Source organism: Strix aluco, chromosome 12 (assembly GCF_031877795.1).
Source record: "Strix aluco isolate bStrAlu1 chromosome 12, bStrAlu1.hap1, whole genome shotgun sequence".
NCBI lineage: Eukaryota > Metazoa > Chordata > Aves > Strigiformes > Strigidae > Strix > Strix aluco.
The window spans coordinates 7,301,299-7,328,106 of record NC_133942.1 but is presented as its reverse complement, the minus strand read 5'-3'; the positions used below and the strand labels follow the sequence as shown (position 1 = coordinate 7,328,106).

The 26,808-nt window shown below is 39.5% G+C and overlaps 1 protein-coding gene across 2 annotated transcripts; it reads left to right on the top strand.

The window, feature by feature from the left end:
* Window positions 1-253: 253 nt before the first annotated feature.
* IREB2 (iron responsive element binding protein 2) lies at window positions 254-24,379 on the top strand. 2 transcript variants are annotated; one of them, XM_074837921.1, is made up of 22 exons: window positions 254-392; window positions 1,832-1,921; window positions 5,145-5,310; window positions 6,532-6,669; window positions 8,851-9,072; window positions 10,745-10,814; window positions 12,005-12,188; window positions 12,695-12,834; window positions 13,595-13,766; window positions 15,106-15,206; window positions 15,675-15,791; window positions 16,965-17,124; window positions 17,999-18,134; window positions 18,859-18,943; window positions 19,557-19,713; window positions 19,997-20,121; window positions 20,413-20,517; window positions 20,800-20,942; window positions 22,106-22,253; window positions 22,342-22,464; window positions 23,126-23,311; window positions 23,970-24,379. In XM_074837921.1, exons 1-22 carry the CDS (start codon window positions 374-376, stop codon window positions 24,078-24,080), a joined length of 2,898 nt encoding a protein of 965 aa, XP_074694022.1. In that variant the 5' UTR covers window positions 254-373; the 3' UTR covers window positions 24,081-24,379. The 2 variants fall into 2 exon arrangements, with proteins under 2 accessions (XP_074694022.1, XP_074694023.1); XM_074837922.1 differs by lacking the exons at window positions 254-392; window positions 1,832-1,921; window positions 5,145-5,310; window positions 6,532-6,669 and adding an exon at window positions 7,997-8,088.
* The last annotated feature ends 2,429 nt before the right edge of the window (window positions 24,380-26,808 follow it).

Genomic DNA, 26,808 nt, shown 5'->3' with positions numbered 1-26,808 from the left:
CGTGGGGCCGCACGTCCCCGGAGCGGCGGCCAATAGGCGGTGCCCGCGGGCAGGCTCGCGCAGGAGCCGCAGGCGGCCCTGGTGGCAGCTCCGCCCCGGCGGCAGCTCCGCCCCGGCCCCGCCCGTGCCGCGAGAGCAGGACGCTGCCCTCACGCGGCCACTTCCGCCCTCTCCTCAAAGCCTCGCGGCATCTCGCGCCCTGCTCTCCGCCCGCCGCGGCGGGAGGCCCAGGCGGGGGGTGCTGGCTCTCGCGAGACTGTCGCTGGAGGCGGGGCGCTGCGCGTAGTCTCGCGAGAGCTGGGGCTGCCCCGCCCGGGCCAGCTCCCCCCGGCCCCCCGCTCCCCTCCCCGCAGAGCTAATATGGTCGCCAGCGATGGACCCTATCAGGCCAGGTCAGTGGGAGCGGGCCCGCCGCCGCCCGCGGGGCTGCCTCCGGCCTCAGGGGCCGTCGCTACCCCACCCGGCGGGACCCCCGCGGCCTCGGCCATCGCCTCGTCCCCTCTGCACCGGCCGGTAGCGGAGCGGGGCCGGCCCGGCCCGAGCGCGGCCCCCGGCGGTGTGAGGCGGGGCGGAGCGGTTCGCGTCCCCTGCCCCGCTGTCCTCGTCCGCCCGCTGCTGCTGCGCGACCGCCGGCGGCGCTTTGTGCGGGAGCGCTGCCCTAGGCCTGCAGCGGGCGGCCCCCCCGCGGCTCTGGGGCACCCGCCGTCCCCCGCACGGCCCCGTTACCGCCCCCGGCGGCGGCTACCCCCCCCCCCCCCCCCCCCCCACCCCCTCCCGGGAGGCGCTTTGTTCTTGGCAGTGGTGGGGCCGGCTTCGGGGCTCGCCGGCGGCTGCCCGGGGCGCCTGGCCGCGGCTGTAAGCCCGTCCCGCCGGGCCTCCCGTTATTCCTGACGACCGGTTTTGTCCCTCTTTGGGCTCCTTCCGCTGTAAATGCTGCGGCGAGCGAGGGATGTCGTGCCCGTAAAGGATCTTTTGCTCGTAGGGCTGAGGCCTAAGCGGTACTCGGCTTAATTTGGGGGTTCATCCTAGTTGTTTAGATGTTCAAGTGACGCAGTTTTTGTTAGCTGTTGATGATGATGTATTTGCTTTGCAACGAAAGTGTAACTGTGGTGTGTTAAGATCAAAGCAAACAAAGGGTAAGTGTTCTGCGGCAGACCCAGCGTTTGGTATTTGTGCTCACAGGAGCAGCTCAGTGATGGCAGATCTAACACCATTTTCCCCACCGTTTGTAATCTAGATTTTATTTCCTTAAACTCTTACTATATAAAGTTCTTTAGGCCTGAGGGAGTATATCATTGGCACTGTCCCTTTAGTTTGCTAGCAACTGAATTAAAACGTTCTTTTTGTGAACCATTACTTCTCAAGAAGTTATTTATTCTCTCCACCTAATTGCCGTTACGAGGTTTATTTTTGTCTCTTGTTTGCTCGTCATTAGTCTGGTACTTAATGCTTTATGTTTTCTACTACATTAAAACCTGTATCTCTTATCTGAGTTAGTGACGTGCATTTATCCTGTTCAGTAGATGGTAAACTGAGACAATAAAGGTCAAACGTATTCAGGCGTGTGACTGTGCTGATTACTTGCATGACCTGTATATACCTGGTATTACAGATACTTTTAAAATTCTTTTTAGTCACATATCTACATCATTAGGTGTCTCGATCCATTTAGAAACATTTTCATATTATGATTTACTTACGGTCCTAGAGGAACGTTCTTTATGGTAAAATCAGAAATAGAAAGCTGTTCTTAAGAGTCCTCTATCAGTGCTCAAACCTTCCATTCTTTTATGGCTGTAACTTTTCTTGTTTGTTTATTTTTTCCCCCCAGGAAGCCCTTACCAGCCCGTAATTGAAGCATTAGAAAACTATCCACAAAAGAAGTTCTACAATGTCTCAAAGCTTGGAGGCGCCAAGTATGGTAATGATCCTTTTTAGTTGTTTGTAATTAGGATGGTACCAGCAGTAAAGATGCACCACTTACTGCTGTAAAATGTTAGGAGATGCAGTCGTATATTGTGAATTCTTAATAGGTGTATTTGAAAGCTTGTAGTTTTCCAATCTGTTACTGCTTTATGAAGCTGACAGGGGGTAATACTTCATGTAGCTTTTTTTCAGCAAGGGAGAAAGTATAGGTGTTGCTGGTGTTTTCAGCAATACTCCAAATCAGAATAATTTCTGTGACAAATGAAGTGACAGAGAACTTCAGTGTAGTACTTCAAAAATAAATACAGTTTCTGTTATAACTTTGTACTGCTTCTTGGTATTCTACTTTCACCTTACCAGCAACTTCAGATAGTGGGTAATTGTGTGTTTACTAGAACATAGCTTCTGCTGCAATTGCTGCAGAAAGATAAGGTTTTGTGGTATTCATACAATTGCTTAATCTCAGCGTGTCATTAGTATGTAATACAGCACGAAGTGATGCATGCCCAGAAGACTTTTACTGGGTCTTTGTGTCTGGGTGCCTTTTGAAAAATAAAAAGTGTGTGCCCATGTGATGGGGGAGGGGAATACATGCAGATGGAGAGAGCTATAGATCAGTGTCAGCTAGAATAGGCCTTACTCTGGCAGATAATCAAAATATACTTTCATTATTCTCTTGCTTTGCTTTCATGTTAAACTCCTAAAATACTTACCTGAGCTACATATTAAAGGTATTTGGGTTTTTTTTCAGTTTTGCAAGGTCTGAATTACTCTCCTGTATTCACAGGATGTGATGTGTTTCTTAACTAAAAAATTAGCAGTGGATATTTCACTTTTACCCCATATTTGACAGCAGTAATTACTTCCCTGTTGTTTGAAGGGAAGAGAGAGGGAAGCTAGTGCACAACGGCTGCTGAAACTTTTGTGCAACAGCTGTGTGCTCTTGCAAATTTCTACTACTTGTAATAATGAAGTTAATCTTTCAGATAAGCACATGAGGAGGTAGAACGCTTCTGTTTGTGGCTTTGCCCAGGAAGAAGCAGTAGTGTGGTAGTAATAAAACCAGTCAGTTCTACAGCAGTTTTTTGAAAAGCCTTGTGACAGGAGTAGAAATATAAACTAACATAAAATAGAAATACTACTTTCTGCTAAGGTGGGCCATAACACTTGGAGCAGCAGCAGATATTCCTGAAGATATTTGGAGGAGGAGTCTAAATAGACTAGATAGAAACTTCTGTGCAGAAGCTGGAAGCCTCATATGCACTATATATTAGCAAGATATTAAATACAATTTAGATACAGTGTGGGACAGCACTGATAGCAAATCCAGCATCTGAATTGCTTATTGCATGTGTTACTGGAACATTAATTTTGGGTTTTACCTGTTTGCCCTCTGCCTTGGGGCTTCTGACTGAAAACTGACAATAAGTGCCTGTTTAAATTAATTAGATTACTAATGTAAATGTTAATTGATTTATTTGCCAATATGCTAGGTTGAATCTGATTTTCTAGTATTTTAGTTTTCAGTTAGGGGGAAAATGGAAGCTAGAAGGAGCTCAGGATGATTTAGGGCAGAGAGTGCATCTGGAGATCTAGTCCAGCCTGTTGGTGGGACTAGTGCTAACTTGGAGAGCCTTTCTCCACTGAGCTCTGCAAACCTGTGAGGATGGAGATTCCACCGCCTCACTGGATCCTGTGCTTAACTTCTTGTTCCGTGTATCCTTCCTCCCTTCCTGCACCTTGTGACTTTTTTTGTCCTTTCACTGTGCACTTCTGAGAAGTCAGGCCTCACCTTCTCTGCAGTTCCGATTAGGTTGTGGATGACTACAGTTAACTCCCTTAGCTTTCTCTTCTCAGGGTGAGCAAACCCAGGTCTCCCAGCTGCTCCTGTGTGTCTGGTACAGCAGCCCCACAACCATCTTAGAAGGCCCTTTGCTGGATGTGATCTCATTTCTTGATCTCCTGTATCCTGGGAGGCCCAAAACTATACACAATATTGCAGATGGGAGCTTGCCAGTGCCTGATAGAGGGCAGTTGCTTCTCCATAGCTGATGGCTGCTGAGCAGCCCGTTGAGCAGTTAGGTTTTGCTGTAGGGATGTACTGTGTATTATTCGTAACCCAAGAAAACGTAAAACAATTTTCTTCTTGTAACTTGGCTTTTAAGTAAGTGGTGACATTACAGCTATTAGACATGTTTTTGATGACGTTCTTACATTGAGTGACTTGGCTAATTAGACAACAGTGGATAATATCTGAGACACACACAATGAGAATGGAGTCAGCAAATCCTGTGTTAATAGTGTGTAGACAAACCACTGGATTAGGTTGAGACCACCAAATCTAACTTTTGTTAAAGCCTGAAATTACTTGTTTCACCCTTTTCTTCCAACTAACTTTTTATATATGTCTCACTGTTCTCAGTCATTTGCCTGCTTGAGTGGTGCTGAAAATAATGGGATCTGGGGTGAAATGTGAATTAATCTTGACTTTTTTTGTTTGTTTGCAGTGAATAGTGACATCTGCTGCTTTTTCCTCCTCCCAGTTTTTTTCATTCTCATTTCCAGTTCCTCAAAATTTTTTGTGCCCTAAAGCTGCTTCTAGTCAATACCTTAATCCAGATCAGTAACAAACTAACTAAAGTTGTATTTAGTGAAATGTTGTTCTTCTTTACATTTTATGAAATGTATTTAATTTTAGGGCATGTGGCAGAATAGTTTCTGGTCTTCATATCACTGTTTATTTAAAAAAAATAAATATTCTGGCATTGGATGCTTTTGGCTTGATGTTTCAAGTAATGAAAAGGTGACATTTACAGTTAAAAAATATTTTTGGATATTCAAATTGTTGCTGCTTTTCACCAACTCTGATCAGTAATCCCAGCTCAAGATTCCTTGCACCTCTCCTGCCAGCATAGCATACCTTACCTTCTCAAGTGTCCCTGTCTTAACACAGTGCGGCCCAGCCGTGGGTGTCTTCCATTTCGATCCCCTAGGATAACTCATCTTCTGCAATGTGTACGTTATGCAACTCACTGTTCCATATTGTGTAATGGAGATCAATCCCAAAGGCAGCTGGAGAAGAAGGCTGCTCTAGCCCTCATCCTGCCAGTCCCTAGCAAAGTGAAATTCTTTAGGAATGGGAGATTGTCATTTTTAAAAAAACCTGCGTAAGCTGGAGGTGTTGCACTAATTAAGTCAGTTTCTTTGCTTTACCCTAGATACTCTGCCTTATTCCATACGAGTGTTGTTTGAATCCAGTATCCGTAACTGCGATGGCTTCTTAGTGAAAGAAACAGATGCTATGAACATCTTAGACTGGAAAACAAAACAGAATAATGTTGAAGTGCCCTTCTGTCCTGCCAGAGTTGTTCTTCAAGACTTTACGTAAGTGTGTGTGTGCACGCCAAAACCACTGAAGTAATCTGTGTAAACTCAGAGTTGTATGTACAATTCTTTGGCTTAAAAATAAATAGCACCCAGCTTTTTGATACTGAAGTATATCTTTCTCTGAAAAGAAACCTGTGCACTGCTGCTGCTATGCAGCAGATTCCTCATGATAATTGCATGTGGTGCAAGGATAGGAGTTCTTTGTAGGGTGCCCTGGTTTTGCTGCAAGTTGTTGAGGCTGAAGCTGCAGGCCTACAAGGAACACTTTACAGGATAAGAGCCAAAACATGCATGCAAGTGGTGACATTTTGGCTGTAGCCAGGTGGCTGACAGTTCACTGAAATACATGGAATTCTTGCTTGAGATAACTGAAGATTAATTACTGCAAGTATATGTAATACAGTTGAATCTATGAATAATACATATATTTAAAAAGAAGTCTCTTAAGATATTAACTCTCTTCGTGATTTGAGTATGGAGTAGCTAAAAGGGCAATCCTTCACCAATTGGCAAATATTAAATTTAAGCTGTTTTGCTGACTCATTAACTATATATTTATTAAGAAGTGATATAATTAAAAAGAGGAATTGTGATATAAAAATTAGGTCACTTCTGCTTACCAAGCAAAGTCAGGAAGACTTGTGTAGTACTGTGTTATATAAACATAACATAAACTGTCCTCTCAGTTCTGTACTTCAGTTATCTATGTAATAGCCTTTTACAAAACTCTTCTTGTTGCTGTTCAACAAGCTATTTAAAGCAAGCTATTGCTTGCTTCAGAAATGGCTGGCTCTAGAAGAAGAGTAATAATACTTGTGAAGGTGTTAAAATGTAAAACACCAGCATTGTTTGCATAGCAAGGTTGTATGGTAAAGGTAATAACCTAAAAACTAATTTGGTAGTAAAGTACCATCACAGTTCAGAAGCATAGCAAGACAAAAGAGAAATGTAACTGTTGTCTTTGAGATGTTTCTATATTTTTGTTTGGTATGTTATCTTCAAACATTTTGTTTGTTGTGAATGAGTACCAACTCCATTAACTTTTGAAAATGTTTCAAGATCTTTAAAATTTAGACAATAGAATAGTAGGGGTTTGTTATCTGAAATAGAGCTTAGGTAGATCTAGAGTTAAATAAAGTTAAAATTAAAAAGAAGCTTGTATATTTTAGTGAGCTAATGTCCCATGTTGTTATACTATTTTGTTTTTCTGTCTGTTAGTGGAATTCCAGCAATGGTGGATTTTGCTGCCATGAGGGAAGCTGTGAGGAGTGCTGGAGGAGATCCTGTGAAAGTCAATCCTGCCTGCCCAACTGATCTCACTGTTGACCATTCTCTGCAGATTGATTTCAGCAAATGGTAACGTACCTCACTTTTTTGATGAGCCATACGTTTTTGTCTGACACTGAAGTATGGATTCACTCTGGTCTTGGTACTGTCCCATCAAATTGTTTGTCATGTGTGGATCCCTGTGCTTAACCACCCTCCCCGTGACCTTCTTGTTCCTTGTATCCTTCCTTCCTTCCTGCACCTTGTGACTTTTTTTGTCCTTTCACTGTGCACTTCTGAGAAGTCAGGCCTCGCCTTCTCTGCAGTTCCTATTAGGTTGTAGATGACTACAGTTAACTCCCTTAGCTTTCTCTTCTCAGGGTGAGCAAACCTTCAGATGGTATCTGAAAGAGGGCTGGATAAAAATGGATAGAATAACTCTTGAAGGAGAGAAAGAATGATTGTGAGGGGTTATGGATGAAGCTGACTGACAACCCAAATTCTGCGCAAGAGACTGCAGAAATAACTGGGTCTGTCGTGGTTTCCAGGAAAGACTATGTCTTAAACAGAATGAGGCAGAGGGAGTTTGTAATTTTACTTTGCCCCTTAATTTTTTTTTAAATGTGACTGCTTTATCACAGGTCCAGAGAAATGGCTTGCGATCCTACTGGATGTATTGAAAGACTGTCATTTCAGCCCATAGCTTGTGACTGATTTTTTTTAATGGGCCTGGATTTTACAACAGATTAAAAAAGGCTGCATATATTTACAGAGAGAGAAGTGTACTTCTAGGAGTCTGGAAGAGTATTGGGAGTGGAAAACTAGCAGCGTGGTTTTCCTTTTCTGAGAGGCAGTAATGTGACGAAAACAGCCTGGGGCTGCCTTTTGCTAGAAACATAATACTGCAGAAGAGGAAAAACACATTTTTTTTTATTTGATGTTTGCTGAAGTAAACAGAAAATATTGCAACTCCCCTCCACCTTCTCCCCTGCCCTTCCATCGTGGAGCCTTTCAGACTCATGCAGAATTGTGTAAATTTTTCAAGCTCTTTGGGAATTTTAAAAGTTCATGGGGGAAGAAGCCTGTGGTCAAACGGACATGGGTGTATGAGTCGTTTCTGTAGACCTTCCAAATACATACAGGATTTCAGTTAGGTTAGTTGTAGAAGGGTGAAGAGTCAGAAGCTACAAATGATTTGTTGTGTTGCATGTGCTTTGTTTCGCTTTTGTGGTCTGTCCATTCCTGTGTCTGGAGGGACAGCTGATTTGACTGCAATTAGGCTAGCCTAAAATTATCAGAAAGACCAAGTGTTGGCAAGAGGTCTCAACATGCTGCTTTGTAATGATAAATCCAGCTTCTGTAGTTTCATTTTTGGAAAGATTACAGGATCTCAGCAGCTGCTGGCCTATGATAAGAAACCCTTTGCTATGGGATGGTTTGTGCTGCTTTTATATAGCTTCCATCTCCTGCTGATCAGAGGCTCCTGGACTAAGTTGGGATTTAGACAAGGTATTCTCCAAGGCCATTCAATATCCTGTAATTCGATAACTAAGTATCTTTCTCTGTTACTGAAGCAGAAGAAAGCAGTGGCTTTAATTACAAATCCATGATTTGGTAAATATTGCGAGGTAAAAAATCATTCATTTTTCACAACAAGCTTTCTTTGCTGTCATGCGAAGACTGAATGTTGTACAAATAGAGTAGCATGCTATATGGGCTTTATTTTTTTTAAAGAAAACCCACAACTTCTATGTCTTCTGACTGACTTTAATAGTGTATAAAATTTATCTGAGCCTTTGAGAATTTGTATAAAAAGCCTAATTAGACAATAAAGTTACGTTTCTTTCCTTGAGAAAGCTTTGACTGTAATCATTCCTCTGTGGATTTAACAGAACGTGTACAGCACTGTCTTAAAAAAAGAAACATGTTCGGTAGGTCTGCGGCTTAGATGAGGCTCTACCCACACCTTCAAAGTTCAAAACCCCACATTTAGCCTTTGCAATGTTGTTTATAAAGATTCTGGTCTGTTGTGAACAAATAGAAGAAGTTGTTTATGTGATGTTAATCTTTGAGATGATCCAGTTCAGTTCACTTATTACCATGCTACATTACTTAACTAAGCTTTTCCAGTGGTAGTGTACTTTGCAACAAGGTTGTAGTAAAATAACTTTTTTTTTCAGATATTTTATAATCTGTGGAAGGGATTGAAAAAACAAAGGAAAAAAGGCAAAATTCCTAATGTCTAAATTAATCTTCTATTGAACGTTACAGTGCAATACAGAATGCTCCAAACCCTGGAGGTGGTGATTCACAGAAGCCGATGGCAAAGCTTTCTCCACTTAAGGCACAGCCCCGGAAGCTGCCTTGCAGGGGACAAACGGGCTGCAAGGGGCCGTGTAGCGCCGGAGATTCGGGTCGCCACTCAGGACAATTTTCTGCGCAGATTGAGAACACACCTATCCTCTGTCCTTTCCATCTGCAGCCGGTGCCTGAGTATGAAAGCTTCCTTTTTTTTAATTGTTTGTACCCTTCTGTGTTGTTAAACACTGCCTGTGACAGTTTCTAGATATGCTACTTTTTTCCAAACAGCTTTCTGTACTCATCTTCACATGTGCCACAGACAGGCTTCAGCATCTAGAAGGTGGTCTGATGTAGCAGATCTGAATTAGTCTACAACAAATCTTTATTTTTACAAGAAGGGCTTTACTAAACACAGTGTGGATGGCCAACTGTGACTCACGGCTGTGATTTTTAAATGAAATTTTGAGACTTCCCTTTACAGGGACGACAAAGCATAGGAGTAGTCCTTTGTGTGTGACAAAGTAAACCTCAGTGAATAAATCAGTGAAGCATTGACTTATTTCTAAAAGTAAATTTCAGTTTTTCTGTGAGAACTTTTCAAAAGTCTCTGGCTCTTAAAGATGAACTAAGAACTACCCTATCCATCATCCCCCAGCTTCTGCAGAATCACAGTCCATCTGTCACAGAGTCGAAATTCAATGAATATCCTGCCTGTATGTAATGGCCCATGGGAACCTCATCTATCTGCTTCTTCCAGATTTTCAATATTATGAACAGATCATTGCGTACCATTCCATCTATGACAATTACATGTAATCATCTTCCTCTTTCAGCTGCCACCTCTTTTGTCTGATCTGTTCAGTTCCCTATCTTCCTGTGCCAGACAGGTGTAGAATTTAAAAGCTGATCAGATCTGTATCCCACAGTGATACGATGCTGATGGTCTTGTTAATTTTTTATAGGTATGCAAATATTCGTGCTCAGTACAGGTGTAGGAATGCAGAATTAGTTATGTTTTCAGCAATATTGATGTTTCTGGCAGCAAAACAGCAGTGGTATTTATTAAGCTGCAGTGTGAATGATGAGTATCCCTCGGGGCTTTGCAAAGCAGTGTAGCCACTAACCTTCTGACACTGCGGAGAAGAAAGGGAAAGGTCATGGTGTAAAATACACCTCTCGAAAATTGAGGACTTCCTGGTACAAAGCAAGTGTGCTCCCTTCCTTGTCCGCCTTCTCAAAGCAGAGGTTATTCCTCTTAAATTGTGGATTACTCCTTTATAATGAGTATCAGTATCTTGATAAATAACACTTGCTAAGAAAAGATGGTTCGTTTTATGAGACTGTACTGATGAGTACTTGTGAAGAAAAAATCGTGGCTTGGAGGCAAAAAATACATAAATGGACAATAGTTACAGTTGTCCTGATGTTCTACTGAGTTGCTAAAGGGCTAGTATTGAACACAGAGTGGTTTTATGTGAACTAGTGAACATCTTTGTTCTTTACTGTATTGGATTTTGAGGTGTGCAACCTGTAAGACTACTGATTAGAAAAAAAAAAAGCTTCTGTGTTTTGCAGTATATGCTTGGAATAGAGCTCTTAAAATTACTATTTTTGAGATCAAATGCTTTAGGCAAACTATACCTAAAATAAACATGTTCTCAAGCGCAGCACAGATGAAATCAGTTATTTATCACTGTTTACAGAAAGCTTGCTGCAAGGAAGGAATTACCTTTGTTCTAATATCCACTTCAAATTGTGCTGCAGGCTTAAATGAGTCTTTCATCGAACAAGCAAAAATAACAACTCGTTCTTCTGTAATTAGAAATAAATTATGACAGTGCTTATAAACTTGGTATCTTCCTAGGCCTGAGACAGTATTGAAAAATCAAGAGATGGAATTTGGCAGAAATAGAGAGAGGCTTCAATTTTTTAAGGTATGTCTGTGTACGTGTGGGGTTTGTGTTGTGTTTTGGTTGTTTTAAGAGCTTGCTCCATTTGTCTACCAGTGCTCAGGTTTAGATGATAAATGAAATGTAATCATTTGGAAATGTCAGACTCTCAAATCTGAATTTAATATGGGAACTGAAAATTTGCTAATAACACGGTTTGTGACTTTGAATCTAAAGATTGTTAGGCAGCGGAAGTTTGAAATCTAGGTGTCACTTAAAGGGGAGATAATTTTTTGTAATTCTTACTTAAAGTTTACACTGTTTGATTTTAGTTCTTGTCAGTGTGGAGGTGGTGGACAAAGTAGGTATTTATGAAGCATTAGGCTTTTTAATGAGCTCAGTACTTTAAGTTGCCGTGAGTTTCTGGAAAAAAGGTTCGTTATTTATCCATGCTTCTCTTACAAATCTTACTGAAGTTGGAAGTGTTGACCAGAAGCCCATGTTGAGATATTGCTGCTCTCAAAGTAGTCAGCAGTGCTGCTAACCTTGTTTTTAATGGAAGTCTTGTTTGAGGAACATCGGCGGCTTTGTTGTTAGCCAGGGATCTGCAACATTGCCATTTGATCCCCATCCACCAGTTTAACATGGTGTAGGAATCCAATGCAGAGATCTAAAAATCTTTTCATATAGGTAGACTAGGAGGTTTCTTAAAGTTGCAAATTAGCTTTTACATTATTAAAGAGGGAAACAGCCAGGTTGAATCTTGTTACAAGTTTCCACATCAGCTTTTTTAAAATCTAGCATCCCGAGTTTGCGTGTAGCAAGACACTTCTCTAAATTGCGTCTTCAGTCTCATCCGGGAGTGTATAACCTAAACTAAATTCTGCTGTGAATACAAGTGCTTAGGTTCTGTTTCCTAATACTAGTGTTAGCTGTGCTTCAGATCAGTTGTGTGAACTGGAAGGCAAGAGATTTATGCAGCCCTGCTTTTGAAAGGTAGGTATGAATTATTGATTCAGCCTTCAACAGGAACTGAATGAATGATTTTGATGATTAAGAATGTGTAGAATCCAAGGGGATCATGTACCTCTGACAAATGAGCAAAAGCCACTCGCATAAATAGCAAGTACTGTTTTATTGTATGTTAGTGTGTCTTTTCAGTTATGTTCTAGAATTGAATATACCTTTTTAAAAATGCAACTCTTTTTTTTTTTCTCATTTTGGAAAAATTACAGTGGAGTTCCAAGGTTTTCAAGAATATTTCTGTAATTCCACCTGAGACTGGAATGGCGCACCAAGTGAACTTGGAATATTTGTCAAGAGTTGTGTTTGAAGTTAAAGATTTCCTCTATCCAGATAGCGTGGTTGGCACAGATTCTCATACAACCATGGTAAATGGCTTGGGTATCTTGGGCTGGGGTAAGTATGCTAAGAATAACTTGATAGCACTTTGAAAGGCATACTAAAATGTTACTGAGAAATACTTTCTTCCCACTGGATATTTCTACCTTAAGCATAACAAACCGTCTTGAATTATTCTTCAGACTGGTTTTTGTCTAATCTCAACTAACGTTTCTTTCCATTGAGAAACTGCTTTTTGTAATTTAAAGAGAAAATAGCCAAAACCCAATTGGTACTCAAATAAGTGATGTTTGTAATGCAGAGTAAAATCTGTCTGAAGGTTTCTTTTCTCTTGGAAAGCTAATTTCAGATATAAAATATTTTTTGGTTGACTGAAGTGTAACTTCAGCAGTAGTCTTGCTTGATTTTATTTTTCCATGTACAAATATTTAACAGAGGACTTCTACATTTCTTGCTGTAGCCTTTAGGCTTAATAGAAAGGGGTTTATTAGATTTTAGGATCTCAACATATTTAGTGTCAATTACTTAAGCTGATGAAAAGCAATCTAATATTCTTCTTCCAGGTGTTGGGGGGATTGAAACAGAAGCAGTGATGCTGGGGATGCCAGTGACTCTCACCTTGCCTGAGGTGGTTGGGTGTGAGCTGACAGGCACAGCCAGCCCCCTTGCGACATCCATAGATATTGTTGTAAGCATTACAAAGGTAAGAGTTCGATGCCTTTTCAAATAAATCAAAGTTTGTTGGAAGTTCTACCCGTGGTGTTTGAGAACTGAATTAAACGCTGGGACTATTATTATACCTTTAATCATGGCAGTGCAGAAAGATACAAATAGTCTCAAACCATTTTTATTTCATACTCCTCCAAAGTAGTGGGTTTTTTTTCTCTTCCCTCCTTAGTGGTTTATTTACAGGCCCTCTTTCACTGAAAAATAATTAAAAGTATGTGTGCAGGGCTGGGGGCGGGGGAGAGAAGCCCTGTTTTCCATTTTTTTCCTGCTGGCAGCATGTAGGCTTCCTCTCTAGCTCAGAAACTTTTTCTGGATACCCTTTTCGTTCTGAAATCCACAAGTTCTATCTGTGGTTGTAAGCTGGTAAAACTCAAGAAGATATTTTCTGAACACAGGGTTTTGCCAGGGTGGCACAAACTGTCACTGTTGTAGTAGCAGGGGAAGAGCTAGCATCAAAGCACTGAGGAGCTGCGATGGCTTTGAAAATACATTCTTCTTTCTGGCATGATGCCTTAAGAAGCGTTGTATCTGTTCTTGACTAGGAAATGTGAAGAACTCTGTTGCAGATGGAGGTGTGTTTTATTCTGCCAATTTCCAGTGGAGATTTTTAGAACCCAGTATGTTAAGGGTGTTGTTTTAAATGTTCATGACTTGCAAATTTCGAATTGTTGCAATAAACATTGCTTGCATTGTACCTCTTAACATAACATGTTGTTGTGTGTTCTTTTAAACAGCATCTTAAGCAAGCTGATGTTGCGGGAAAATTTGTTGAGTTTTTTGGGAGTGGAGTTTCCCAGCTGTCTGTAGCAGACCGAACCACAATAGCAAATATGTGTCCTGAATATGGTGCTATTCTGAGCTTTTTCCCTGTTGATAATGTGACATTGAAGCACTTAAAGCATACAGGTAAAGATGAAATTAAAATAGTGATTCATTGTAATAGTGTTTTAGCTATGTGGCAATACATTTTTTGCTTAAACTCCATAGTTCTTAAACAGTGGTTTTCTGCAGAGTTCTCCTGTGGCTTTAATGTATAAAATTCTGCTGTACAGTAACGGGCTGTGTCATGGGATATACTTGGCTACAATTTTTAGAAGCATCTCATGCTTCATTAGTAGAATCTCATGCATCTGAGTAATACCTACCACAAAAATTGTACTGTATGTATTTACTGTTGGCTAGTTTTGTGGGATGGTTAGTATGTGGCATTTGGGTCTCTGTTATTTACCTGCTTTATTGTCACGGATGTTTTCTTGTGGCCTGTTTTGTCTCCATGTATCCCATGTATTGAAGCAAAGCTGTAGTTTCTGTATGCACAACACTGGCATGTGGGTAGCTGACTTGCACTTGAAGTTTGTGGCCAGTCTGGTTCATTTGTCTAATACCTGATTTACTAACACCATGTTATTTTTCAACATCCAGTGTCCTTGTTTTTGAAGGCATATGTAAACTTTTAACAGAACAGTACTAAGAAAATTCTCATATTTTGAAAAGTATATGGAATACAAGTCTTGTTGATATGAAATGAATCCCTTAACCCCCTGTAGATTCCCTTCAAAATCTAAAGTGATTACTAGAAATAAGGGAAACTGTAAAACAAATCACAACATGTTCCTGATTTTTTTCACAAAGATTTTTTTTTTTCCTTTGAAGAGCATTAATTTCAAGCTAAACTAGAAGGATGTCAATTCCTTATCAAGCTACTGCAAATAGAGGAAGTCACAGGGTAACAGATATCAAAAGAAGCTCATTCACATTAGTAAGCCTTTCTGAAACTGAAATCGGTCACTTTTAAATATGAGTTTAACATTTGTAATTTAGTAGCAGACATGGTTTGTCTGGTCAATGCAGAGCAAATGAAACATTTTCTAACAGTAGCCAGCAATACTGGCTATTATCAACTAAGCACATGATCTGTATTAAACAAGTAAATCTTAATAGAGAAAAGCTTTATGGACTTCAGGGACAAATCTGTAAATTCAATTAGAGTTACAGCTGCTAGTGTTGGAACAGCTTCTTTTGTTCCTTGATATAAGAAGGAAAGTTAAGCCAATTTAAAAAAAAAAGTATTTTAATTCATGTATCATTCTTGAATAGCTCCTGGAGTTTGATGTATGGAAGTGGTGTGCCTTGAAACAAAGTACTTGATGTGATATGCTTAAAACAGACTTAATTTCTGAGAATTGTGTCTTTTTATTTATTCTTTTAATGTGACTTTTCTCATGTTTGAAACAACCTTCCTAAGGTTTTGACAAGGCCAAGCTTGAGGTCATGGAAGCATATCTTAAAGCTGTGAAGTTATTTAGAAATGATGAGAGTTCTTCCAGAGAACCTGAGTATTCCCAGGTATGCTTGAAATGACTTGTTTTGGTGTGCTTGATTCTCATAATAAATAACTACTCCTGATTTAACGATTTTGTCCCCCGCTGTAATTTTCATTGCTTCAATAAAAGTTGCATTTATTAACTCACAACTTTGAGAAGCTGAGTGTGTTTGCAAAATGTAGAGAGGGTGGGGGAAAGAAGGGAAATATGATAATGTTCTTGTCAGCTAACAGATCCTGAATTCCTGGTGCTTCTGAGTGATCTGGTAAGTCTTATGGATGGCAGAAAAGTTAGGGATAATATTAAAACGCTTTGAGTAAGATGAATAGCCTTTTACAGTGGGCAGTCTTGAAAATGGAAGCCGAGAGTTTTAATGTCTCGAACATTCAAGTTTTAAACAAAATAGGTCCTGGATCTCTCCGGAGTATATTCAATGTAATGTTGGGCTGGGATTGATAATGCATGCTTTTTCTCTGTTTATTTTTTTTAGGTAGTGCAAATTAGTCTAAGTTCTATAATTCCATATGTCAGTGGCCCCAAGAGGTCCCAAGATAGAGTGGCTGTTAATAACATGAAAAGTGACTTCCAAGCCTGCTTAAATGAAAAGGTTTGTACAACTGATGTACTCTTCAAAAGGTACTTCCTATAATCTATGTGAATAAATTTTATGTTACTTATTCCTTGCATACCTGCTGAGCCCTTATTACTGTATAAACAGCTTATTCAATGATACTCTTTTCTTGCTTGACCAGTGTCCTGAGGGTAGTAGCTGGTAAATCATAGGTGTGTTAGCAACATGAGCTTCCAAAAATCCTTAAATTCCCAGTTTAGATTGCTAGGGGGGGAAAACTTTAAGTAATAAATAGTATAAGCTTGGGAAACGTTTTCTCATTTTCAGAGTTTTTTTACACAGCTGTATTTAACTGATTTCCAAAACAGAATTACCATACGAAAAGAAAACTCATCATATCTTAAAGGAGATGCAGAAAGACTTTTTCAAGATTTGCAGCTAATCAGTGTTCTGGGTTCTTAGCTGCAAGTAAAAATCATTTGCTTAACTTGACATCATAGAGGAAATGGTTTTACTCTGAAGGTGATGATTTTGGTTAGGAATATGCATAGGTATCTAAGAATGCAGCTAATACAGGAATGCATCTTCATTTTTAGTGTTTATCATTAAAGTTGAAGACCAGCAGCAGTGTTAGAAACATACACAGTTAGACACTGTAAAAATTCTTTCAGTTGGTTTTAGCTTTTTTGGCTTGTAATGAGGTGTGTAATACAGAATGATCAGATGTGCTGGAGAGAGCAATCATGGATCACAGAGTGGCTGAGGTTGAAAAACACCTCTGGAGAATGACTGAGTGCTGAAGGACTGGAGGGTGTGAAATGTTAATTGACATAGTCTGTTTTTAGTTATCATCCTCTTCCAATTAAATTCTTGGGTATGCTTCTAATTCGTAAACAAGTATTGTATAGAATTAGACATGTACTCGTGAGGGATTGTTCTTTCATGTATAGCAGGAAATGAGTGTGGGATCAGCCATCGTTTGACTGGCATTTGTTCATAACTGGTGCAAAGTTAAAGCAGTTGTGAAGAAAGAAGGATGAGACCACTGTATACATGGAGAGAGGCACAAACTGAGGGCTGCTTTTAAAATCTGTTTAAGGGTTCCTAATGGGACAGCTGAGTATTTTAAAATGAGGGTTCACTTACTCTTGCTGTGATGTCATACTTTCTGTACTATAATAACTGCTAACATGTGTTTTTGTCATCTAGTCTGGTGTTAAAGGGTTTCAGATTGCAGCTGAGAAACAGAATGACATTGTACCTGTTCAGTATGAAGGAAATGAATACAAGCTCTCTCATGGCTGCATTGTCATTGCTGCAGTAATCAGCTGTACAAATAATTGTAATCCATCTGTCATGCTTGCTGCAGGTATGTTGTGACTAGTGACAACTAACTTGATCTTAATGATGTTCCCATGTTTACACAGCCTTGACCTTCACTTTTGTAGATTCTCTGTAATGACTTGACCTAAAGGTTTGAAACTCTAAGCTTTTAGCCTTAAACTTGTTATATGTTCTGGAGGTTACCTAATGAAAGTTACTTTTCAATAATACAATCACAAAGTTTGTGTCATAAAACAGTATTAATGATAGTAATCACAAAATACTTGCATTTGGTAGCATTTCAACAGGTAACCAGTTTCAGGGCTTTCTTCAGATGGACGCACATAGCGACACAGTTGATGCAGGAGGTGGGCTTTAGCTTTGAATCCAGCCTGGATGATGGTAGCTTGAACTATGGTTAGCTGCAAAGTCTGGAAAGGAAATCCATATAGCTGAACAACTGTTCGGTGCTTTAGTGGCTAGTTAAGGAGTGTATGCCGTACCTTCTCAACCTGCTTACAGCTTTCCCAGAACAGCTAATCCTCTGTCAGACCTTGCTGTCCTCTTTTGAGGTCCTCTGTGGCCAAGGCAAGCTTCCCTTTGGGGCTCTGTGGCCTGTATCAGAAGAAGAATAAATGGTTCTGCACTGTCAGCTAGAACATGGGAAAGAGATTTTTCTTACAGAGAAGAAAATGGCCATCTACATTATAGGAATGGGAACAAAAACCTGAATAGTATTGTTATGATTAAAGAAACTTTATTCAGGCGAGTAGCTGCTTTAATAACTTAATAAACTGAAGGTCTACTCATCTGTTTTTTTAATTCTTAACTAAGGTAGCATTGTACAGATGTTCTTTTAAGGGATATACAAAACATAAGCTGTCTCTCTTTTCTTTTCTTTTCTTTTTTTTTTTTGGTAGGACTCTTGGCCAAAAAAGCTGTTGAAGCTGGCCTAGCAGTTAAGCCCTACATAAGAACAAGTTTATCACCGGGCAGTGGAATGGTTACACATTACCTCAGTTCAAGTGGAGTATTACCATACCTCAGTAAGCTTGGGTAAGTTGTGACTCCTAATTCACTTGTCATTTTGGGAAAATAGTAGGCAGGGGTTTTATACAGGTTGATAAATATGGTTGCTGTTCATTTTAGGCTGGCTAATTCTTAACTTAGTAGATTGTCACTTTAACTACTTGCTGACTTAAGTTGTTCTACTCCATTTTACTCCCACTTTACAATTTACTATGTATAGATCTCTACCTCATCTAAGCTCTGGGTTTTTTCAGTAGCTATCTACTTAACTGTAAGTGTCTTACAGGACAGGATGCACTTGTTTGTATATTTTAGAAGTGGAAGTGGGATGTAAATTTACCAAGACAATCTGTGTTAGTCTTCTCTTAACATTGCTGCTGTTATGTGTTGTTTAGCATGCTTTTGATTGCTTCGTAGCAATAACAATTAGATTATGTTCATAATTCTGTAACAGTACCCAGCTGTGCTCTGTGAGGGATATTACCACCTTTGCTTTGCCATTACTTACAGAACTAACACCATCTTGAAATATTTTATTTGACTCTACTTTGATCGATTACACAAATGTTACCTTGATTCTTCCTGCTTGCATCAGTGAGATATAGTGTCTGCTGTTCACTTCCTAAAAAGTTTTAATTGCCAAAGAAAAAAAAAATCTTCATAGTGATTGCTAATAAAAGAAAAAGCTGTTTTGCTAACAAATTGCTTGTGATCATTTAATGTGTTACTTGATTGTTTTTTTCCAATGTAGGTTTGAGGTTGTTGGTTACGGGTGTTCAACCTGTGTTGGAAACACTGCCCCCTTGCCAGAAGCCATCAGGAATGCAATAAAACAGGTAAAGCTCTACAGCTTGTTCAATACAGAAATACAGTTCTCACCTAGTTAGCCATCAAGAAATACAGTAATCTGTGCAAAATATGCTTTATTGTTGGTTTGGACTTTGTGTGACATTTTTGCATATTTGCATGTCAGAGGGAGACTGTGGTAATTCATTGCTACGTAAAATAAATGTAATAGTACTTGTAGCATACAGATATAAATTACAAGATAAATACATAGGATCTAATCTTATGGAGGAGGCAACGTGTAGATTATGTGTCCTGAATAAGAGGAGTGTTTCAAAGAGCTATGTGCTTGAGTGATTTTAACCAGCAGTGTCTAAACAGCTGCAGCATTTTTCTCCTGTGAAGCAGAAATAAAATAAAAGAAATAAAACGCAGGAGAGGAATTCACTGAAGTGACTGGTGAATACATCGAAGGGTCAAGAGTGAAAAGGAGGAGAAGGAGGAAGGGTAGTGGGAGAGAGCAAAATGCCTTTAAATTGAAGTGTTAGAATAAATATTTGAAGTGGAATGCTAAAAGCACATCTGACTTAGTCAACGAAAAATAGCACAAGCTGTTGAAGTACCACAGAGTCCTAGAACAATATATATGGGTCTGCCTTTCAGGGTGATATAATTGCCTGTGGAGTATTGTCTGGAACAAAGAACTTTGAAGGACGTCTCTGTGACTGTGTCCGTGCCAACTACCTTGCTTCACCACCACTAGTAGTTGCTTATGCTATTGCAGGCACTGTTAGAATAGACTTTGAAACTGAGCCTTTGGGTAAGTATTTCCTTACATCTTCTATTTCTGCATCTAATGCATACATAGAAGAGCTTCTTCACATGCATTTCGGTATACAGAAACAGTATATTTGAAGAGAAAGCACAGTCATATTTGGTGTTGCTTGTAGCTAAAGCAAAGCATCCACTTAACTGATGAAATTCTTTGCATATCTGGTACCATCTCTGAAGACCTGAATGTTTACATATTTATATTCTAATATAAATATTAAGTCAAATATTTTATTCTTCAAAATTACTATTCTGTTTAAAATCTTCCTCAGGCACTGGCTTTAATGGCAAAAGTATTTACTTACGAGATATTTGGCCCACGCGAAGAGAACTTCACACAGTGGAGGAAGAGTGTGTGATATCATCCATGTTTAAGGAATTGAAAGAAAAAATGGAGGTAAGAATGGTCTTTTGTTCTATATAACTTAAATATTGCGTTTTATTGTAGCTTTATAATACCTTCCAGTTGAATGTGATTGGCTTGTAAGTTATTTCCATTACTGTCAAGGAGGACTTAACTGAGATGGATACTTGTATTAAATAGTGATTCTTCAGTAATATCCAATGAGGTAACTTGTAATATGTAACAAAAATTAAAAAGAAAATTGCTAATAAGTCTTTGGTTTCAGAATGTAAACAGATCATAAACCAATTTCTCTGTTCTTTTTGGTTAACTTTTTTCTTGTAGAAAGGAAACAAACGATGGAATTTACTGGAAGCACCTGAGTCAACTTTATTTCCCTGGGATTTAAAATCTACTTATATTAGATGTCCTTCCTTTTTTGATAAACTTGTAAGTACATGGATCTGTGCACCAGATTATATGCGTTGCATTTAAGTAAAGGAATAGCTATGCCAGTAAAGCTTCAATGTTTAAGGAACAAATTTGATTATCACTAATATTTCTCAGTCTTTTGAATACTGTTTGTATCTCTGCAATGAGTGGAGCCTGTACATCAGTGTGCCTTCCTATGTTGCAGATGTGGTTTATGCCTAAGGGTCTTGGAAGTAAAAGGTGTTTCTTTTTTTTTTTTTTTTGTTATTGTTGTTCCCTCCCCGGCCCCTCCCTTCTTAGGCCAAAGAACCGGTTTCACCACAACCGATTGAAAATGCCCATGTCTTGCTCTATTTGGGAGATTCTGTAACTACAGATCACATATCCCCTGCTGGAAGCATTGCAAGGAGTAGTGCTGCTGCTAAGTATCTGACTAACAAAGGGTAAGGGTTTTCATATTAAACAGCTCTAATTGTATCAGAGGATTGCTTCACCTGCCAAATAATTGATTAGCACTGTTGCTTTCCTTTATAAATATCTGTCTGCATAAAGTGGGGATTATACATGGATTATATACGTGGATAACGTATATAATTATATTCGTAGTAACTGTTACTGGTGTTTATAAGTAATCACTTGTCTTGCAGTCCCAGTAATCACTTTTCTTGCAGTCTCTGTCTAAGGTTACAACAAACAGCTGAGACAAACTCTTAAAAGAACTCATTCTCATAGCTGTTGTTACAGTAACATCTGCTGCCAAATGCATGCCAAAGCACAAATCACTGATTTACCAAGCAGGTGACTGGTCTTCTGTTAATGTGAGGGTAGTCACTGTTACTGTCACTGGCCTCAAGAAGAGTCAGGTAGATGCACAGAACACATCAGAAACATACATAGTTTTATAAAACTGGGCTGCATTTTTTTTTTAAATGTGATTAGTGCTCTGACTTACCTCTGCATCACTGAGCATCCTGCAGCAGTTAGTGGGTGCCTTTCACCTTTGCTGAAATTCTGAAAAGACACAGAACACAATGCGGTGCTGAGCTATGCAGTGTCACACCTCAGCCAAATAGTTTGGAAATGATATTGTTGCATTATACCGCAAAGATCTACTGTCATTACAGTATCAGTGAAGCATGACAAAACAGCCTGTGGTATGGACTATTCTTTCTAACTATTTGGTCTGAATGAGTAGTATTATGAGAAAGAAAGAATTAATGGGCCTTTCATCCCAGGATGGTTGTTTGATTTATGAGGAAAAACTCTCATTTCAGTACAATACTTGTTAATAAGTACATTGGTAGAGGTAAGAGGATTAGTAAACAGGCTTGTTTCCTAGATGAGTCTCCCCATTAAGTACCATATTGCTCATAGCACTTTATTATAAAAGTCATAGAAAATTAATTTAAAATTGCAGCTTTTCTCATGAATAATCTAGCAGTGATATACACATTTTGTTCATGATTTATAATAATTACATTGTTCTTTACATCTTGCAGTGAAAACTTAGAGATGCTGCAATAATTACTATAAAAATCATAATATCGTTTTAAACCGGATAATTTTAAAATAACTGATTCCCTTTTAAATACTACTTTTATTCTAGACTCACACCTCGTGAATTCAACTCTTATGGAGCTCGAAGAGGTAATGATGCTGTGATGACAAGAGGTACCTTTGCAAATATCAAGCTTCTGAATAAGTTCATAGGAAAACCAGCTCCTAAAACAATTCACTTTCCATCAGGACAAACAGTAAGAATACATTTGTTTGGAGAGCTACTCTGAAATGGTGATGCGGATTTAGAACTTGCTCAAACTATTTCACTTTGTTATTCTACAGCTAGATGTGTTTGAAGCAGCAGAACTGTACCAGAGAGAAGGCACGCCTGTAATTATTCTTGCAGGAAAGAAGTATGGACTGGGTAGTTCAAGAGACTGGGCTGCAAAAGGGCCTTTTTTACTGGTACTGCTACTTTGTTTGGGTTTGGGGTTGTGTTCTTGTTCTTTCTGCAAATGCTTAAAAACATAGTTTAGTTTTGGGCATTAATGTGTTTAGAAACTTAGTCTTGAATATAATACCACATTCTGTTTTCAAAGACTTCTCAATAATTTCTTTGTTAGAATCTTCATAGAAGAGAATCACTAATCAGGATAAATCTGAATTTCCCAATTATGTACCTTACCATCTTAGACTCCAGATTTTGAGATAAATTAGACCTTAACCTAGTGCTGACCTCTGGTCTCCCTGGGGTGTTAGGTATCTATCTGTTGGAGACCAATTTTCATTAATACTTGGAACATATTCAGAGTCAGCCATTTATTCATGTGGAGTAATGGAAGCAGCTACATTCAGTCTGGGATTTTCTGCCTGCTAACTACAGCGTGGTCACTGCCTGTTAGAAAACTCCATTTCATACTCTATGGGCCTGCTCTGGCTTATTTACTTTCAACCTAGCTGTAAAGCTAAAAGATGTTACTTGCTTACTTACCAGGACTCTTACAAAGTACTCTCTTTACTCTTCAGTTTGAATTGCAAGGTTTTGGACACTTATGTATTTGAAGTTTACTTTTGCATTTCACTTTGACTACTGTACTGAAATACAAAACCACTTGTCTTGTTGCAGGGTGTTAAAGCTGTCCTAGCAGAAAGCTATGAGAAGGTTCATAGAAGTCAGTTGATTGGAATTGGCATAGCTCCACTTCAGTTTCTTCCTGGTGAAAATCCAAGTACTTTGGGTCTCACTGGCAGAGAGCAATTTTCTATATTGTTCCCTCCAGAGCTGTCGCCCGGAATGACTTTGGATATTAAGGTATCTCTGCAGTTTTTGTTAAATTTCTGTTGAATGTGCTGACGATTGAAAGCACAGGAAAGAAAGTTAATCCTGATGATGGAAAGCAGGAAAAACCCAAAACTTAATTCTCTTTGAAAGTAAGCTTACAGTAAGCTTACAGTCTTGCCTGAAGTTTGTCATGGCTATTGAAGTTTCCCAAAGTACATATAGACATGTTCTTTTTATGTAACTTATTATGCAGCCTGAAATTCTCGATTGTTCTTTTGGGCATTGTTTTCCCTCTCATGGGCACTGTACTAGGGTAGAATTTGAGTCGTGTCTCTTCATTCAGGCTCTTGTAAAGGCAAGGGTGTGACTCGGAGGCTTCAGCTTTGTTCTGTGTAAAGGAACCATGTGCCCCTAAGAACACACTTTGTGCCCTCTTAGGGAAATGGCTCTTTCTTTGTTATCAGTAGGTAGGTAGCGTGCTCCCAGCTAGAGCTGAACTGTGCAGTACAATAAACCTTCATTCTGTTCCCAGCAGTGTCTCGGATCTGCCGTGGCAGATAAGTGGGTTAAATTTGCTTGTGTTCAACGAAACTTGGGGTTAGAATGTTAACTGAGAATAAGCAAGGGGAAGTGGAAGCAAAACTCTTAATTGGTCTCTCTCTTTTTTTTTTTTGCTTTTGTTTTGAAGACAAGCACTGGAAAAGTATTCAGCGTGATTGCCTTGTTTGAAAACGATATGGAGATAACTTTATACAAATATGGTGGAAGTCTAAACTTTGTGGCTCGAAGATTCTTATAGTAGCTACTGACTCTATGGGTATCTTGCATAACTGGTAATTCTGAAAATGCCTTGTGTGAACCCAGGAATCTGTACTGTGGAACTGCAAACAGTCCTAGTGTGCTCAAAGTTACTTCGTCCATGGATGTAAAAGATTGTGAATCATTGTAACTGCAACAAGATCCTTCCTGATTTTAAATAATATTCTAATGGTGCTATTAAACATTGCTAAAATCAACATGTGTATTGTGGCAGAGAGCTGTAAGTATGGAGGGGATGTTTTATCGGACCATTTTGTAAATAAACTATCCGAAATCTGACATTGATTGTGCTGAAGATTATTATGTAAGAAGATTTTCCGCAGTTGTTTTCACTCGGTTTTTGCACCTGTAAATCTGTGTACTGCTGTTTGTTGGTTTAAGGGTAGCAGATGGTATGGAATGTTAAAGGACAAGCAGAAATTTTTTTTTTTGCATTCAGAGCTTAAAACAGATGCTCAGTTTTGAATTTCTTGTTCTTTGGGTTATGGGCTGAACAGAAGGCAGTCCACATGAGGCCCATGGTGTCCTGTATAGCAGATCATGACTTTCTTAACTTTGTCATGGGGTTATATTTCATCTGGATCCAGATTTAAAACTGCTCACGTCATGAAATACTGTGTGCTTAGAACTATGGGAAACATCTCTGCGTTTTAAAAAATGCTCACAATTATTTTGTTCATGCAGGTTAAGTGTAGCACCCCAGCTTTTTGGCAAGCTGCAGTGTCCTTCGATTGAAGTTCAGCATATCTACTTCAAAGGATGCAGTTTGTCATTTACGACATCAGTTTTTACTGTACTGTCTGCAATATCACTAGTCAAAGTACCTCCCCTTAGTATTTTAACCTTTACAAATCTTTAAAAACATTTATTAGGACTGTTTAAATTCCTCTGCTTTAAATATGACCTATGTCTGCTAAGTCATACTTGTCAAATATTAAATAGCTGAGGTAGCTAGCCTGCCTTTTAATGCTTTCTAATATGCTGTTAGTTTACAGCTCTTCCAAACAACCATCAAATTCCCCTGCTGAAGATCCCAGAATACTGAACAAATCTGGCTCTTAGGCATTGCAACTTCTATAAACTTGTCAGCACATCGATGGTAAAAACCCTGTTCCATATTTAATATTAACAGAAGATGCAGAGTTTCTGCAAAAGTGCTTGTTTTACCACTTAACTAAGCATTGATAGCCTCTAATCTGTGCAAGTGAGTCTTCAGCTTCAAGACGCTATTTCTGTGCTCCTGTATCTTGAAAAGCTTCATAATACCGCTTGCGGTTCATGCAGAGATTAATTTCTTTTGGAGAACAAAACTGCAATAACTTGCCTATAAATTGTCAAGATTTTGCTGTAAAGGCTTTTTGCTCTTGATAAACATTGTCTTAAATATTTCAAACCTTTCAAGAGGACTATATTAGCTATACTACATGTGCTTTCAATTTATAACCAGACACTAAGCTAGTTGACTTGCAAACTATCAGATGCACTGTTCAAATCTTTAACTTGTATGCTTCTGACATTCCTTTAAGAAAAAAAATATATGCCCCCCTGGCATAATTATATCATTACAATATACTAATTATTTGGCAGTTGAAATGCCAAATTAATTTGACTACACTGATGTTAACTTTGATACACATTTTTTTTATTTTATTGGGCAAAGTCCCTGGAAGTTTGAAATTCTGTATAATCTGTTTTTATATTTCACTAGTTTCGTTGTGGTTTTCTTTTAGTCAAGATAAAAACCCTTCTGGTGCCTCCCACCACTGACATGGGTGATAAATCAATGCATTTTTGAATACTATATTCAACTGAATGCTGAATGAGCTTCTGTTCTGTGGTACACTTTTGCTAATTTTATCCAGAATTATTGAGCAGATCTTATTTCTTGTACAACAGCATCTAGTACTATTTTTTTCCCAGCTCAAAGGTATATTCTTGATTTAGTTCAAGAAAACGCATGATTCATTATTGGGGAGCAAATAGGAATTTAGTGCTGGCACATAATGATGCCTCATGCATATAAGTAAAACCACAACTCCAAGCCTCTTTAAAACGTGTGGAGCTGCTAATGCTTGAGCAGAACACAGCCTGCCCCCCTCTCTAGTGGTTCAGGAGGAGACAGTGATCCAAGCCGTGTCAAGGTAAACCGGTATTGTGATGTTAAGTGCAATTGCAAGGGATGTGACTTATCTGCAAGTTGTCACCGATAAAGCTCGTCATCTCTTAAAGAGACATGACAGGTTTCATTACCATAGCAACTACTTTTAATTCTGCTGCACTCCTCGGTCTTAAAATCAATGAAAGACAGCTTTTGAGCTGTGTTTTGGCACAGTTGCTGTTCAACTTTAGGCTCCTGCTATGGTTGCTGCAGTGGGTCCAGCCCGAATTATGCTGAAGTCAACAGCGTCTTTGAGTTGGGCAGAGTGACTCCTGCCCTTAAGGGCGGTGGGTGCTGTGAGGAACAGCACCGCCTATCTCCCCATCCCTGCTTCTCCCGTGGTAGTGAACTGCCGGCGAAGAGAGCACTTGCCTGATGATCCATGGTCATGGGCCTGCCCCCCCTCCCTCGCGCCGCAGGGAACGTCGTACAGCCCCGTTCCAGCCAGTGGCAGAGAGAAGACGTGTAACTTTGGCCACGCTGTGAGGATCCAGGAGCTTCAGGTGGGCAAGAGGGACATCTGCTTCCCGGCAGCGGCAGGACACTGCTG